An 18,656-nucleotide genomic window follows, 5' to 3' on the forward strand; every position below is an offset into this window, starting at 1 on the left:
TTGTCTTGGTTGTGCAGTGGGCAGAGGCTGGAAGAATTTTGAGGAGCATGATAGAAAAAGTCTAGATTGCCTTGAAAGAGTGTTAGTTGAAATAAGAATGTTAATGATACTTCTGGTAGGACTCATAAGGAAGTAAAGAGCATGGTAGGAAAAACCTATTTAATCCTAGAGAACATCTAAATTGTCATAAACCAACTGTTGGTAGAAATACAGACATTAAAGTTGCTGCTGCTGAGGACTCACAAGGCAATGAGGAACGTATCATTGGAAACTGAAGGAAAGAAGATCCTTCAAGCACAGTGTCAAGAAAGCTTAGTGGAATTGTGTCCCACAGTATGTAGAAAGCAGTATTTCTAAGTGACAAACTTGGATATACAGACCGAGAGATTTACAAGCAGAGTGTTTAAGGTACTTGCTGGTTTCTTTTTGCTGCTCATGATAAAGTGTGAGAGGAGAGAGATAAATAGATGGAAGAATTATTAAACACAAAGGAGTCAGGTCTTGAAAACTGTGGGAATTCTCAGCCTATCCAGATCAAAAAAGATGCTAAAGTTAGGAAATTCACTGTCAGGAAAACTTTTGCTCATGCTTTCGGAGATTTACAAAGCTGGAGTTTGAGCATCCAGCTACAGAAAGGAGAGACCTAACAAAGAGACAGCTCCAGAGACCTGCACAGGGTCCACCACAAGGATTCATCAGAGGGACCACCTCGAGTATTCAGCTGAATAGTGATTGGCACATGCATGTGAGAAAAATACTCATGGCTGGGGAAAGACCCACCCAAATGGTCAGAGCTAAAAGTCCCTGGATTTCACATCAGGATAGGAATAGTGCCTATTCCTTCTAGGTAGGACAGAAAACTTTATCATTCAGGGATCCCTGAATAGAGTATCCACAAGAATTTTGGCTCAGTGATGGTGAGGGGTGTTTAACTATAGGCTAAATGCTTTTATGCTTTGCTTAGGAGTGCTAAAAACAAGACCCAGGAGAATCAAACTATTTCCTAGTGACTGAGGCAAATCCCAGAATTGTTCAAGAATATCTGTAGGAATAAAAAAAAAAATCAAGCATCTAAGTGAGTAAAATCATAATATCAGGCATGAAATAAAAAATTACCAGGCAAGCAAATAAGCAAGAACATATGACCCTTAATGAGGAGAAAAATTACGGAGGAAGAAATAGATAACTTGAAGAGCCTTGTACATCAAAAAAATGAAATTTGCAGTTAAAAAACTCCCTCTACCCTCTTTAAAAAACCAAGACCAAACAAAACAATGAACAAACAAACCCTATGGGGCCAGATAGATTCACGGGTGAATTCTACAAAAAAATTTAAAAGAGAAATAACTTCAATTCTACACAAACTCTTTCAGAGGAAAAAGCCAGAATTATTCTGTGAGGCCAGAATTATTCCAATACAAAAATGAGATGAAACTATTGCAAGAAAAATAACTGGAGACCAATAAGCCTCATGAATATAGATGCAAAATATCTCAACATAATTTTAGAAAACCATATCTAACATTATATAAGAATAATACATCATGACCAAGCAGAGGTTATCCCAGAATCACAAAGATGCTTTAACATTTGAAAATGAATTCCTATAATTTTCCATATTAGGAAGCTAAAAAGGAAAAAAAAAAGATTATCTCCATATATCTGGCAAATTATAGCATCTGTTCTTGATAAGAAATTTGCAGTATTGGAGGAATAAAAGGGAATTCTTCAAACTGTTAAAGGTAATCTATAGAAAATTTACAAATATCATAGTTAATACTGAAATATTGAAAGTTTTCCTGGAAACATCAGGAAAAAGGCAAGGATTTCTACTCTCACGACTTCTGTTCTATATTGTGCTGGCGTTTCTCACCAGGGCAATAAGACAAAGAAATAAAAGGGAATCCAGAATGAAAAGAAACCTTTCTTTATTGGCAGAAGATAGGCTCTAGCATAGTAGGTTGTACTAGCTCAACAAGCGTTTGCTGAATGAATAAAGATTGTATTGAAGCTTGTGATAAGAAAGCCACACTTCTTTAGCTTTATAGCGTGCTTTCCTTTATACTTCCTCGAGCTCTGAATGAGTGTCCATTTCACTGCACTTCACCCACTGCAAGAATGAATAGCACATTGAAAAGTCTTCACAGCTTTGGCAAATGAAAGTTGGAATTTCATTTTAGTGTGTTTTTCTTTGATCACTATTAAATTTGAGCATCTTTTCATATAATTACTATTCATGTGGATTTTCCTTTCGAAAATTATGTGTTCTTGCTCTTTGCTCATTTTTGCATTGAAGTATAGTCTTATTTATAATGATATTTATTAAATAATGTCTACGTGTATACTATACATATACATTTTGAAATCATTTACCATGTCAATTGACCTTTAATACTTGAGTATTTAAAATATTTTTAAATGATTCATGTTAATTGTTTAAAATATGAAGCTAGAAAAAATGCAAAGGAAAAGCAATAAAATTTTGTGAATTTATTTCTAAAAAGCTAAGTAATGCTATTTATTACATAAGTTTTCAATTCATAAGTGATTTGGTTACCAGAATGTCATATAGCAAGTATTTATTCATACTTGGATGTGTCTATGGAATTATTCTGATTTGTGGTGGCGTCTGCTGTTACTGTTTGATGGTTGTGGTTTTGCATAAACTCCTCCATATGCTTCTTTACATACCAGCCAGTTCCACTGTCACTCCATGATGCTATTATTAATTTCTAGATGAATCTCAAACTAATTTTGCAGCTTATTCCCAAAACCAAGCGATTGTTCACAGAATTACTTGAACTCATAAATTATTTTAGGAAATTGTTATTTAGTGCTGTTAATTCTAATAGTTTATTATATTTTTGGCTAGTTTTTCAAGCATAAAGGAGCAATCTTGATTTTTTTCCCCCCTTATTTTGCTTAGCTCTTGGAAACTCCTTAAAATTGGGTTACTTTCATGGAAATATCTTCCTGCTTTGTTTTTCTTGAATCTCTTCTGCTGTGAAAAAGAAATACAAAAAATAAGAAAATCAGAAACAAACAAAGAAGGTATAGAATAAGTGAGTATAGGCTGCATGTCTGAGGACAAGCTGATCCTCTACCCACCAGCTTTGTTACCCAAGACCCCCAAGATATTGACGCCATTATGCTGGAAAAGGCCCTGAGACCTGGGCACCCTGGGAAGGCATTTTGGATCCTGCTACTCTCAACATTGTCCCTTTACACCTTTGACCGATGACATCTTAGGAAAATCAAAGGGAGAACTGAAATTTTTAAAGGTACTTTCTTATTTTTCCTCATTTCAAACTCTGTTTTCCTATTTGCTTTGTTTTTCTCTCTCCTCAAAACTTCCATTACCTGTGACAGAAAATTTAACTTAATCTCACAGGTATCACAGGAAGATCCACTTCCTTTAGATACACTGTCATCTTTGCAAGAAGGATCTTGTTCTATGCTCCAGTCCCTAAATTCTTCCTCGACCCAAGCAATAATCAGGTTGTATCTGTGAGGCAATCCTATTCCCTTCCCCAAAATTTATCAGGCACTCAGTGGGCTGATGGGTGATGAAACCAGGCTCATGAGAATGAGACATTTGAGTCTTAGCAGATTTATGAAAAAACATCAGGTGCCTGTCTCCCATGAGAGGCAGAGAGTATGTACCATTCACAATAGAACTAATTTTGATGTTTTCACCACTAAACCTACTGGTGCTAGGTGGTCTGTGGGACCTAGGGAGCCTCAAGAAGAGTCTGACACCATTGTGAGTAGGGGTGAAGCTGCTACAGAACCAAAGGACATGGACACAAGTGGAAATAGCCCAGATCTGAGCCTGCATGAAGGACAGAGGGCTCCAAATGGTCCTTTGCCTTCTTTATCACGGAGCTATAGCACACAACCCCTTCCCCATCTGGTGACAACTAGAGGGTTTACTCACTTATTTTCCACATCCTGGATGGTGTTAGGAAGAGGCTGATTCCTGGTTTCAGGAAGGAGGAGGACAACAAGACCAGCAAGGATGGAGGAGACTCCATAGATGATCCAGGGCAGGTCGGGGGAATACACTGTCAGGATCATCAGGAGAGGAGCCAGAGTTGCCCCAAGCCTACTGAACATTGCATTAAGTCCTATAGCTATTGACCTAGGGTGCAAATAACAACAGGAAGAAGAGTTTGAAAAAACCTATACATGTAAGTTCTTATTTATCATTTTCACTTCATTCTGGGGGACAGTCCAGCAGAGTTGTTAAACACGTGGGCTTTGATGGCAAGGCCTAAGTTCTACCTCTGTTGTTTTCTGATTGACAGTATCACGTTGGTAACTGCTTTAAACCTCAGTTTCATTGTTACTAAAATATGGGTACCCGTAGTACCAATCCTGTGGAGTGGTTCTTAAGATTAAATGAAGCGATGCATTAAAGGACTCGGCACAGTACCGGACATAAATTCATCTTTCATAATCGTTGGCTCCCAGTTGCTGCCTTGATTCCTGTCACCATTCACTCTTCTGACACCTAAGAAGTCTCAGTTTTACCCCCCCCAATACATGTCAATTATTTCAGAAAGTCCTGTTTTGAAATCAGATGGACGATCTGTTAGCCCATGTACCTGAGCACTGTGGGAACAAGTTCGTTGTGGTGGACGGTATGAGTTGTAAAAATGGCAGTAGTAGCACCAATTCCCAAAGTTGCTAGAGCCACACGCAGGGTCTGCATTTCTGGAGAGGAAGACCAGGGAGAGTCAGGAAATCTTGGCTGAAGAATCTGTCAACCCCCAAATAACCATAAAAAGATCCTACTGGAAGGTTTTACATACATATTCTAGTTGGGAGTGCCTCAGGTTGTGTTATGTGGCATGCCGCCTCAGCATGGCCTGATGAGCGGTGCCATGTCTGCGCCCAGGATCCGAACCAGTGAAACCTTGGGCCGCTGAAGTGGAGCGTGCAAATTTAACCGCTTGGCCATGGGGCCAGCCTCAATTCTGTCTAATGTTTTGTGTGCACTTTCTGCAGGACGTAGGACTAGATGTGGATAATAACTAGGAGTTTATGACCTATGCCTTGAGTAGTTTAGAATTAAAGGGGTAGGAACAATTTTTGACCAGGGACAGGTGTTCCACCATACAGTAATAAAAGGACTGGACTTATTTGGTAGCAGACAGTGGGAAGAGAAACAAGCTCTAGAACAATTCAGGATTAAAAAAACAGTATTAAAACTTCTATTTGGAAGTAAATCATGTAATAGTGGGAACCACTGATACTGAAAATTCAAAAAGGTGCTTTTTATTCAATAAAACATCATAAATAGGACTTTATAACAATGGAGAGGGCTGCCTATAAGGCAGCAGGCTGTCATCAGGAGGACGACTGGGATCCTGAAAATTACCTTCTTGCTCTGGGAGGTAGGTGAAGCATGGTGACTACTCAAGTTCTCATAATCATTGCCTATGGTCATTCTGTTAATTTACTAAATAGATTTTAAGAGAGGCTGGATTAGCTTCTTAATCTATTACTTGTTTAGGGGTAGGCTAAGAGATATATTAAGATTAGCCTCTTCCCTTGTTTCTACTGTATGCTTCTCTGCCTGAAGACAAGTGTTTTTTATTCACTGAAGTCAAGAAGTCTCTCATAATAAAGTGTTGCATTTATGGTGAATTAATACCAGCCTCAAAAGTCAATACATGGGGATGAGGAAGTAGGCATATCACAGAGGCCTTAAAAATCAGTAAGAGCCCTAGACAGAGGAAGTAAAGCCCCCACTGTGGGATATAATTGCAAGGCCCAGCCCTTCCATGGTTGTTATTAAAAGTGTGATTGGCCAAAGGGCAAGTGGTTAGTTGTTTTTCTAAGGAAACCTGAGGAATAATTGGAACTGATGTCCAGATTCATCCTAGATGTGATGAAGACAAACATGGGTCTGAACTACTACCTGCTGACATTTGTTCTGTAAGAGCCTAAGTCTTGCTAACAACTTTTTGTCAGACTCAGTTCTGAACCCTCACACAGACTTCAAGAAATCCTTTGATTTTCAGTGGAAAATGCCATTATTTTGGCATTAGGCAGGTAAGACAAATGTAATCCCTGAGGAATGGGGGGGCAACCACTTACTTTCTCCAAACTCCTGTCTCTCTCACCTTGGGACAAAAAGATGTTGACCAGAATGGGAATTCCTACCAGGAAGGAGGACACCATCTGGCTTATTCGACGACCCACATGATTCATTGTCAAAAGAACAGCACATCTGACTATGAAGGTGACAGCTCCAAAGATAATCTGGAACAGGAAAATGTTGCTCCCAAAGTGCTGCAGATTGAGCATCAGGCCGAGAAAGGGTATAGTGGCTGCAAATCTGCAGTGAATAAATGGAGTAAAAACATATTTCATAAGATATAGAACTTAAGACACGCTCCTTCAGATTTCTAAGAAAAGTCCTACAATTGATGACAATATTGGCCCAGGTGGCCTGTGGTCAGTGTTACAGAAAAAGGTCCATCTTGTTCATAGAACATTTATTTTTAAGGCAATGATCTTAAATTAACATAAAATTATTGTGGAACATGATGTTAAAATGGGCTCTTTATTGTTATAGTTTTTACTGGGATCTCAAGAAAAGAGATAGCAAATACACGCATATTCTAGTGAATGTTATAAAACCCTCCATGCAAGGAAGAAATATTAAATTTGACCTCATCACTCAACTGGAGGGTATGAAGGGTTGAACATAGATAGGGTAGATGTTGGAAATCAGGGAATAGTTTCTGTGCAGAGGTTCAGCATTGTGCCAGTTTCTCTTCTTTGCTCCCCAGTGTGGACACCTTCTTCTTGACTTCATCTGAGTGAGACTTCAAGGATACTATAGGGAAGAGCTTGACATGTGCTTCCTGGATTCAAGAGTAGAGTGGCCTGACTTTTCTGAGTAATCGAAGATCTAGAAGCAATTGACTATTAGCCTGAAGCATCAGAAGAGAGATAAAGAGACCGGCATCTAAGAATACCTCCAGTAACATAGGCAAGGATGCATTTGCTCATAGATTAGTTAGGCTCTGGAAGAGAGAGTGGGTCTGGGTCATTTTAATTTCTGTGTGAGAAGAGGGAAGGGAAAAGGGTTTGGGATGGGCAAAGTTACCAAGAATAGGGCAATACATGACCAAATTTGCAGGGCCTGGAGAGAAAATGTACCCAGGAGCCAGGGAAAAATGCATTTCTTACATCACAGGAAATGGAGTGCCATGACAAATGGTTCCAGTGGCAGCCTCGAGGGAACCTACATACAAGTGCTCCAAGGAAAGGAGTCTGCTTTGATCGTCTACTGTGTCCAGCTTCCAACATTTACCAATGCTCAGACTTTTCCTTCCCATTAACTCAGCTCCTCCCCCAACTCTGAGTATGTGGAATTCAGAAAAGTGGCCCATAAATTAGAGCATTGAAGAGGACGCACAACATGACTAAATGGAGAAAGAGTCAACAATAGCTTTGCCTGTTGCCGTCTCAACCCCTAAGCCTTCTGAGACAGGTCTGAACTAGGCAGATAGAGAAGGTATAACTCTGAATGAAGATCTGAGGTCTAATTCCTGTACTTGGCTGAAATACACTAATTACTAAAATGAGGCTATTCTTGTGAGTGAAAGGATGGGAGGTTTTTCTTTAATGAGAAGAGTATACATTATGTGGCCTGTCGGAGGTTTCATCTAGGGATGGGGAAAGAGCCACAGAGCAGGTTTAAAAAGAAAGGTGAGGAGATATGAGGCGAAGATTACGATTTTTTGTATGGCCCTCTGCATTCTGATTATTCAACAAGAATTATTGTGATAAGAATCATAGACAAAATTTTTTTAAAAGCATGTTTTAGAAAAATACATAGAATATGATACAATTTATGTATACATTTTATAAATATGAAAGGATACTATGTATTACTTAGGGATAAATACCAATGTAGAAAGGTATAATGAAAGGCTTGGTAGTGATAAAAAATGGTATGCCAGTACCATTTGAAAAAAGTGATGGATATGTGCCTAAGGAAGATTACAGACCTCAATTGTCTTAGATTGGATTTCTTAATCTTGGAAGTGGATATAGATATGTTTATTGTTTTTATTACTATTATTATTAGTTATAACTTTATTATTTTTGTAACATTAAATAATCCATATTATATTTCAAAATTTTTAAATTTAAGTAAGCTAAATAATGGGTATTTGTTTCCTCCAGCTTTATTGAAGTATAACCGACAAAAATTGTATATATGTAAGATGTACAATGTGATGTTTTGAAAAACATATACATTGTGAAATGATGATCACAATCAAGCTAATTAACATATCCATCATTCCACATAGTTATCATATTTTTGTATGTGGTAAGGACACTTAAGATCTGTATCCTTCACAAATTACAAGTATACAATATAGTATTATTAACTACAGTTGCCATGCTGTACATTAGATCTCTACAACTTAATTCATCTTGCAAACTGAAACTTTTTAACATTTGACCTACATTTCCCCATTTCCCACTTCCTGCAGCTTCTGGCAACCACCATTCTACTCTCTGCTTTTATGAGTTCTACTCTTTTAGATTCCACATATAAGTGAGATCAAGTAGTATTTGTCTTTCTGTGTCTGGCATATTACACTTAGCATAATATCCTTTAGGTTCCCCCATGTTGTTGCAAATGGCAGGATTTCTTTCCTTCTAAAGGTTGAATAATATCTCATTGTGTATATATATCAATTTTCTTTATCCATTCATCTGTCAGTGGACACTTAGATTGTTTCCATGTCTTGGCTATGTTGAATAATGCTGCAATCAACAGGGGAGTGCAGCTATCTCTTCAAGATACTAGTTTCAATTCCTTTGGATATGTAACCAGAAATGGGATTGCTGGATCATAAGGTAGTTGCATTTTTTTAAAGATTGGCACCTGAGATAACATCTGCTGCCAATCTTTTTATTTTTCTTCTTCTTCTCCCCAAAGCCCCCCAGTACATAGTTGTATATTCTAGTTGTGAGTGCTTCTGGTTGTGCTATGTGGGACACTGCCTCAGCTGGCCTGATGACCAGTGCCATGTCCACACCCAGGATCTGCACCAGCGAAACCCTGGGTTGCTGAAGCTGTGTGTGTGAACTTAACTACTTCGCCTCAGGGCCGGCCCCAAGTAGTTTCATTTTTTGATGAAACTCCATACTGTTTTCCAGGATGGCTGTACCAATTTACATTTCTACCAACAGTGTACAAATCCTCTCCAACACTTATTGTTTTTTTGTCTCTTTGATCATACCCATTCAAACAGGTGTGAAGTGATATCTCATTGTGGTTTTGATTTGCATTTCCCTGATGATTAGTAATGTTGAGCACCTAGCTCTGGCTAGGATTTCCAGTATTGTGTGGAATAGAAGTGGCGAGAGTGGACATCTTTACCTTGCTCCTGATCTTTAGAGAAAATCTTGCAGCTTTCACCACTGAGTATGATGTCAGCTGTGGGCTTATCGTATATGGCCTTTATTGTGTCGAGGTAAGTTACCTCTATACCTAATTTGTTGCGAGTTCTCATCACAAAGGGTACTGAGTTTTGTCAAATGCATTTCCTGCATCTACTGAGGTGGTCATATGATTTTAATTATTAATTCTGTTAATGTGGTGTTTCACATTATGTGATTTACGTATGTTGTACCATCCTTGAACTCTAAGTTTAAATCCCATTTGATTGTAATATATGATTCTTTTAATGTGATGTTGAATCTGGTATGGTCATATTTTATTGAGAATTTTTGCATATGTTCATCAGGGATATTGACTTGTAGTTTTCTTTTCTTGTAGTGTCTTTGTCTGGCTTTGGAACTAGGGTAATTCTGGTATAATGAAACTAGTTTGGAAGTGTTCGCTACCTTTCAGTCTTTTGGAATAGTTTGAGAAATCGTGTTAATTTGTCTTTAATTGTTTCATAGAATTCACCAGTGAAACCATCTGATCCTGGGAAATTTTTGATGGCATATTTTAAATTACTGATTCAATCATTTTACCAATGGGTCAGCTCAAATTTTCTATTTCTTCATGATTCAGTCTTGGTAGGTTGTAAGTTTCTAGAAATTTATCTTTTTCTTCTAGGTTATCCAATTTCTTGGTGTATAATTGTTCATAATAGTCCCTTATGACTCTATATTTCTGTGGTGTCAGTTATAATGCCCCCTCTTTCATTTCTGATTTTGAGTCTTCTTTTTTCTTGTAGCTAAAGTTTTGTTAATCTTTTCAAAAACCAGCTCTTAGTTCCATTGATCTTTTTAAATTAAGATTATGACAGTTTACAACCTTGTGAAATTTCAGTTGTACATTACTGTTAGTCATGTTGTGGGTACACCACTTCACCCTTTGTGCCCTCCCCCAACCCCCCCTTTCCCCTGGTAACCACCGATCAGCTCTCCTTGTCTATATGTTAACTTCCACCTATGAGTGGAGTCATACAGAGCTCGTCTTTCTCTGTCTGGCTTATTTCGCTTAACAAAATACCCTCAAGGTCCATCCATGTTGTTGCGAATGGGACGATTTTGTCCTTTTTTATGGCTGAGTAGTATTCCATTGTGTATATATACCATATTTTCTTTATCCAATCATCAGTTGCTGGGCAAAGTTGCAGGGTATAAAATCAACATACACAAATCAGTAGCATTTCTATACACTAACAATGATCTAACAGAAAAAGAACTCAAGAACTCAAGCCCATTCACAATCGCAACAAAAATAATAAAATACCTTGGGATAAATTTAACCAAGAAAGTGAAAGATTTATACAATTAAAACTACAAGACTTTCTTGAAAGAAATTGATGACAACATAAAGAGATGGAAAGACATTCCATGCACATGGATTGGAAGAATAAACATAGTTAAAATGTCCATACTACCTAAAGCAATCTACAGATTCAACGCTATCCCAATCAGAATCCCAATGACGTTCTTTACAGAAATTGAACAAAGAATCCTAAAATTCATATGGGGCAACAAAAGACCCCGAATTGCTAAAGCAATCCTGAGTAAGAAGAACAAAGCTGGAGGCATCACAATCCCTGATTTCAAAACATACTACAAAGCTACAGTAATCAAAACAGCATGGTACTGATACAAAAACAGGTGCACAGATCAATGGAACAGAATTGAAAGCCCAGAAATAAAACCACACATCTGTGGACAGCTAATCTTCGACAAAGGAGCTGTGGGCCTACAATGGAGAAAAGAAAGTCTTTTCAACAAATGGTGCTGGGAAAACTGGACAGCCACATGTAAAAGAATGAAAATTGACCATTCTTTTTCACCATTCACAAAAATAAACTCAAAATGGATCAAAGACCTAAAGATTAGTCCTGAAACAATAAGTCTTCTAGAAGAGAATATATGCAGTACACTCTTTGACATCAGTTTCCATCAGTTTCAAAAGAATCTTTTTGGACACCATAACTCCTCAGATGAGGGAAACAATAGAAAGAATAAACAAATGGGACTTCATCAGACTGAAGAGCTTCTTCAAGGCAGGGGAAAACAGGATTGAAACAAAAAAACAGCCCACTAATTGGGAAAAAATATTTACAAGCTACTTATCCATTGATCTTTTTTAAAAATTGTTTTTCTGGTTTCTATTTCATTTATTTCTGCTCTGCTCTTTGTTATAGCCTATCTTCTGTTAACTTTGGGCTTAGTTTGTCCATCTTTTTCTACTTCCTTGAGATGTAAATTTAGGTGGTTTATTTGAAAACCTTCTTTTTTCTTAACATAGGAATTTATTGCTATAAACGTCCCTCTTAAAGCTACCTTTGCTGCATCCCATAACTTTTGGTGTGTTGTGTTTCCACTTTCATTTGTTGCAAGATACTTTTTGATTTCTTCTTTGGCACGTTATTTCAGGATTGTGTTGTTTAATTTCCACATATTTGTGAATTTTCCTATGTTTTTCTTGTATTGATCTCTAGTTTCATATCATTATGGTTGGAAAAGATAATTGATATGATTTCAATTTTTTATAATTTTTTGAGATTTCTTTTGTGGCCTAATGTGATCTATTCCTGGAGAATATTCAGTGTGTGCTTGAGAACAATGTGTATTCCGCTGTAGTTTGATGAAATGTTTTGTACATATTTTATGGGTCCATTTGATACATAGTGATATTCAATTCCACTATTTTCTTATTGATTTTCTGTCTGGATGATCTATCCATTGTTGAAAGACTTCTACTCTTATTGTGATGCTGCCTAATTCTTTCCTCAAATTCTGTTACTATTTGCTTCATACGTTTAAGTATTTCAATGTTGGGTGCATATATATTTACAATTGTTATCCTCTTGATGAATAGACCCCTTTATCATTATGGAATTATCTTTTTTGTCTCTTTAGATGTTTTATGACTTCAAGTCTATTTGTCTAATGTAAATATAGCCACCTGTGCTCTTCTTTGTTTACCATTTGCATGTAGCACCTTTTTCCATCTTTTTGCTTGCAGCCTGTTTGTGTTCTTTCAGTTGAAATGAGTCTCCCATAGGCAGCACATAGTTGAATCTTATTTTTTCCCATTCTGCCATTCTATGGTTAATATTAGGATCATATGCCTTCTCTTGCCCCTACAAAGCCAGGCCAGATACTGACAGTTTATTTTGCCTGAAGTGTTTATTTTCCCTGAAGTGTTTAAGGTTATCTGCTCTCTCTCAATTCATCTGAGTCACACTTGCCATCTGTATGTGCTGATGCATGACTGGCAGAGGCTCATGTGTGCTGTCTGTGGTGGTGCACACGAGGTGTTGGCTACAAGGGGGAGTTGTAGATGCACAGTGCTAGGGTAGCATGTGGGTTAGTTGGAGGGCTTTGCAGGTGATGATGCAGAAACTCCTGTTCTGCTATCTTAGTGACGTCACTCAGTAATGAGTATTCTTGATTTCATAATCTGCTTTGCCAGCCAGTTTTCACCTGAGGCAATAAATCAGTTTATATCATTCAATTTTTTTTAAGATTTTATTTTTCCATTTTTTCTCCCCAAAGCCCCCCAGTACATAGTTGTGTATTCTTAGTTGTGGGTCCTTCTAGTTGTGGCATGTGGAATGCTGCCTCAGCATGGCTCGATGAATGGTGCCATGTCCGTGCCCAGGATTCGAATCGGTGAAACCTGGGGCCACCGCAGTGGAGTGCTCGAACTTAACCACTCAGCCATGGGGCCAGCCTCTCACTGAAATTTTTGAATTAAAAGGAAGATAATTTATGGAGAGGTAAGGAAACAGCAAACAAAAACCAATGCCCATCTTTCTCTTTTAAGTTTCTTGAGTGCAGAGAGTAGATCTTGATGCCTCTTGTATCTTTTAAACATAGCACAGTGACTTTGCATGCTTTATATTTTACTAAGAATCTGATGATGATGATGATGGCAAAGATGATGATGGTGATGATGATAAGCAACGTGTTATCATAATGGTGCCATGACTAATGATTATTCTCCCTGCATACATGGACAAAACTCATCTAGTTTCTGCTGTTGACTATAGTATTTCCACTAGCAGGTACTCCAGCCTTTAGTTCCAGAAGGCAGCCTGGTTGACAGTCTCCTAGTCTATGATGAGAAACTTTATCAAGGACCAGATGACTATAGCTGCGTTATCCACTCTTTTTTTCTCCCCAGCTGAAGTGGTGGAATCTCTACTGGTCTGCAGAAAGGAAAGGACAGTTTTTCAGAGTAATAACTTCCAGTACAGGTAATAGTTCCAATGAATAAAAGTATGTTAGAGACAAATGAAAATGTTGAGTTATAAGAATTTACTTTTTATTATCTGATGACAAATTATTTCAGTTTTTAAATTTGTGGTGTGAAATTAAAAATCCTCAGTTCAACATGAAGGCATATTAAGTCCACATTCATCAATTAATATAGTTGCAAAATTTGTGAAGCAATTGTTTACAAAATTAATGTGAAAGATTAATCTACAATCATAGTTGAAAATTTAAAAACATGTCTCTAAGTTACTGATAAAAGATGGAAACAAAAGTTCAACAAGGATGTAGAAGTCTTGTATAACGTCATTATCCAACTTGATCTAATTTCAGTATATAGAACACTACAACCAGCAACAGTAGAAAACTTTTTAAAAATATCATATTAAATATTTAGCAAAATCAACCATATTGTGGGTCACTAATCAATTCTCAATAAATGCCAAATGAATAAAATCATATGGGGAACTTAAGCTAGAACCAAACAGAGAGGAATGAAAGTAGAAATCAATAACAAAAATATCTAGAGTGTCCACAGGTAATTGGAAAGTAAGTAGACCATTTATAAATAATGATGGGTCAAAAAGGTGCCAAACTGCAAATCAGAAATTATTTTGAATTGATTTAGAATGAAAGATACAGCATCTCAAAACATATGAGTAATGCTAACAGGTAACTTTATGCTTTTGCATGCATTTATTAGAAAAGATGGGAGCTTGGAAAGAAATGAACTAAGCTTCCTTACCTGGAGGATAAACACAACACAACACACACACACACACGCAAACAAACCCAAGTAAGTAGAAGCAAAGAAATAATAAAAATAAGAGCAGAAATCAACGAAATAGAAAGCATACAATAGTGCACATTAAGTTATTCTTTGGAAAAATTATTAAACTTCAGAAACTCCTAGCAAGGTGGATCAAAAAAAGTTCAAACACTTGTTATCAATATCAGGAATAAAAAAGGATAGTATTCCATATTTCACAGTTTTCTAAAAGATACAAAGAGAAAATTGTGAATAATTTTATGCAAAAAATTTGACAACAAAGGTAAAATGGGCAATTTTCTTGAAAAAATAAGTTGACAAAGTTAACACACGTAGAAGTAGAAGTTCTCAGTAGTCCTATCTCATTAGAGAAGTTGAATCTACAATTAACAATTTTCAAGAAAAACACTTAGGCCCAAATAGATTCACTCTTGAATTATTACAAACATTTAAGGCAGAAATAGTAACAATTCAACAGAATAGAGAGTTGAGAAACTGCATATATACAGTCACCTGATTTACAACAAAAGTGTCGCTGAAATTCAATGTGGAAAGGACAGTCTTTTCAATAAGTTGTGACCAAAAAACTGACAATGGGTCTGGAAAAAATGAACCTTGACCCCTTCCACATCTCAAATCCTACACAAAAATTAATTTGAGATGGATCATAGGCATAAACAGGAAAGGTGATAAAAGTTTTGAAAAGAAAACATAGGAGAATATCTCTATAAACTTAGGGTAGCAAAAATTTCTTAAACAAGATACCAGCACCACTGACCATAAAAGAAAAGGTTAATAAGTAGAAATTCATGGAAAATAAAAAATCTAGTCCATCAAAGCACACCATTAGGGAATGGAAAGGTAATCCATAGACTGGGAAGAAATTTAGAATTTATATCTAAAAAAAGAAATAATTGAGAAAAAATTGACAATTTAATAAAAATGGACAAAATTCAGGCAAGAAATGATGTTCTACATCATTAGTAATCATGAAAATGCAAGTTTAAATCTTGATATGATGCCATATACTGCCATTGGAAGAGCTACATTCAAATAATTCAGAATAATTAGGATTTGCGAGGATATGGAATAACCAAAACTCATACATTTCCTTGTTGGAGTGTGTATTTGTACAATGAGCACTTTGTATCCATGGGTTTGGCATCTGGGGATTCAACCAAACATGGATTGAAAGACCCATGATGGCTGCATTTGTATGAAACACGTGTAGACTTTTTTCTTGTCACTTTTCCCTGAACAATACAACAGCTATTTATATAGCATTTACATTGCATTAACTATTATAAGCAATCTAGAGATAATTTAAAGTATACAGAGGATGTGCATAGGTTATATGCAAATGCTATGCATTTCATATAAGGCGCTTGAGCATCAGAGAATTTTGGTATCCATGGTAGGGAGGTGGTGGGCCTAGAACCATTCCCCCAAGGATCCAGAGGGATGACTATATATGCACTTTGGAATATTGTTTGTGGCTGACTATAGCCAAATATACACATGCCTTACTCCCAGGAATTCATAATAGCCAACAAGTGGGAAAAAACCCAAATCCATAAACAGCAGAATGGATAAATAACTTACGGTATATTCATATGAGGGAAAAAGACCAACAATTAAAAGGAATAAATTACTGCAAAACAAAACGGGAAAGTGATGTCAGCCTCATGGTGGAGTGAGCTTTTCCTTTTGTCTCTCCCCTCTAAGTTACAACTAAATGGACATTCATTAACAAATAGAGGATTCCCTACACAGCACAGTGGGAGGTCTGAGAGATCCATGCAGCCGTACAGCTGAAGGTGGGTAGACTGGATCCCCAGGAAGTGGTGGAACTGAGTGAGCAGACCCCTCCCCCTTCCTGGTGGCAGTGGTCCAGGTCGTGGGGCCTCACACAGTGGCCAGCATGACTGTAAGAGGAGACTGGGGCAGCCCAACCTGCATTCGAATGCCTTTGGAGTGGTGGCCTGGCCTGGGGGAGCACCCATCATGCTATGGCAGCCCCACCCTTGGGAACATTCCCCATGGAGTGATGGCAGCTCAGTCGCTATGAGAGATCCCAGCCATCAAACACAGTGGCTCAGTTGAGCCACCATGAGTGCAAGGCTGGCTCTTGTGTGAAAGAAAGTGCCTCTCCCCTCCTGACTAATGCAGCACCTCAGCTGGCTGCCTGCCAAGCACAGTGGTCCCATCTGCAGAGACCTACTGGCAGAGCACAAAGGCTCTGTCTGCATGTGTGTGCATGACTCACCAAGCAGCTGAGGCCAGCCTGAACAAACACTGAGCAGCCCTACCAGCACAACTTCCAGCAGATGAGTTGGGCTCAGAAAGCACAGCTCCTGCCTGTCCCTCAGTGGTGGCAGGTGAATCTGCTACTTGATACTACCATAAAATGCACTGTCAAAGGGTCAACTCATCAGAAACCATAAGAACTACAGAAACACTTCAGAGCAGAAGAAAAACAACAATTCTCCAGAAACCAATCCCGAAGTCATAGAAATTTACAATCTAAATGACAGAGAACTCAAAATAGTTGAAGAAACTCAGTGAGTTACAGAAAAACTCAAAGATAGTTCAATGAGCTCAGGAGTAAAATTAATGAGCAAAGGAATTCTTCACTAAAGAGATTGAAGCTCTAAAAAAAAAACAAAACAGAAATTCTGGATATGTAGAACACAATTCTTAATAAAAGATAATCTAGAAACCATAAGAAATAAAGCTGACGCTATAGAGGACAGGATTAGTGATTTAGAGGACAGAAATATAGAAATGCTTCAGGTAGAGGAGGAGAGAGAACTAAGATTTAAAAAAATGAAGACACTCTTTGAGAAATATCTGACTCAATTAGGAAAAGCAACATAAGGATTGTAGGTATTCCAGAGGGAGAGGGGAGGGAGAATGGAGCAGAGACCTTCTTCAAAGAGATAATTGTGGAGAACTTCCCACTGGGGAAGAAACTAGACTCACAAGGTTATTAAATCAATAGAACTCTTAATTATATCAGTGCAAAAAGACCTTCTCCAAGGAATATAAAATTAAAACTGACAAAAGTCAATGAAAAAGAAAAAATATTAAAGGCAGCAAGACAAAAGAAAATAGCCTACAAAGGAACACCTATCAGGCTTTCAGTGGATTTCTCAGCAGAAACCTTACAGGCTGGGAGAGAATGGAAGGATATATTCAAAATATTGAAAGACAAAATCCTTCAGCCAAGAATACTCTATCCAGTAAAGTTATCCTTCAGATATGATGGAGAAATAAAATCTTCCCCAGATAAACAAAAGCTGAGGAGTTCATCACCACTAGGCCTGCCTTACAAGAAACATTGAAAAGAGCCCTCCCATCTGAAACTAAAGTGAAAAGGTTTAGAAAACCTTGAGCAATGAGATAAATACTCAGTTAGAATCAGAAAATTTCAGCTCTATATCAGAATAGGTTAGTAAACAATTAAAACATAAAAGATAAAGGTAAGGAAAGCATCAAAAATAACTATAAACACTTCAGTTTAATCACAAATTCACAACACAAAAGAGAATTTGTGACAAAATAACTTATAAGGGGAAGCAGAAAGGGATAAAACCTGCTTAGGCTAATGGAGATAAGAGGCTATCAGAAAATGCACTATCTCATCTATGAGATTTTTTTTTTTAAGATTTTATTTTTTCCTTTTTCTCCCCAAAGCCCCCCGGTACATAGTTGTATAATCTTCACTGTGGGTCCTTCTAGTTGTGGCATGTGGGATGCTGCCTCAGGATGGTTTGATGAGCAGTGCCATGTCCGCACCCAGGATTCAAACCAATGGAACACAGGGCCACCTGCAGTGGAGCACGAAAACTTAACCACTCGGCCACGGGGCCAAACCCAAATCTATGAGATTTTTTATACAAACTTAATGGTAATCACTAAGCAAATAATCAAAGTAGAGCCACAAATCATAAATAAAGGGAAAACTGAGAAAATCATAATAGAAAATCACCAAACAGGAATGGCAGTCAGAAATACAAGGGAAAAGAAATAATGGAAATATAGAACAACTGGAAAATGAGATAAAATAGCAATATTAAGCCCTCATATATCAATAATAACTCTAAATGTAAATGGATTTTCTCCAGTCATGAGACACAAAATGGTTGGA

The 18,656-nt window shown here is 37.4% G+C and overlaps 1 protein-coding gene across 2 annotated transcripts in view; it reads right to left on the bottom strand.

Moving 5' to 3' along the window:
• Positions 1-2,475: 2,475 nt before the first annotated feature.
• The window catches only part of SLC22A24 (solute carrier family 22 member 24), a 52,123-nt gene continuing 35,942 nt past the window's right edge, over positions 2,476-18,656 (bottom strand). Inside the window, exons 7-10 of one of the 2 annotated variants that reach the window (XM_014827098.3) lie at positions 6,132-6,346; positions 4,608-4,716; positions 3,938-4,141; positions 2,476-2,998 (exon numbers count right to left, since the gene is read on the bottom strand). In XM_014827098.3, coding sequence (XP_014682584.2) covers positions 2,941-2,998; positions 3,938-4,141; positions 4,608-4,716; positions 6,132-6,346 — 586 coding nt within the window. In that variant the 3' untranslated portion in view covers positions 2,476-2,940. Of the gene's footprint in view, positions 3,002-3,937; positions 4,142-4,607; positions 4,717-6,131; positions 6,347-18,656 lie in introns of both variants that reach the window. The other variant, XM_014827097.3, reaches the window with a different exon arrangement.

Source organism: Equus asinus, chromosome 17, assembly GCF_041296235.1.
Source record: "Equus asinus isolate D_3611 breed Donkey chromosome 17, EquAss-T2T_v2, whole genome shotgun sequence".
NCBI classification, from domain to species: Eukaryota; Metazoa; Chordata; class Mammalia; order Perissodactyla; family Equidae; genus Equus; species Equus asinus.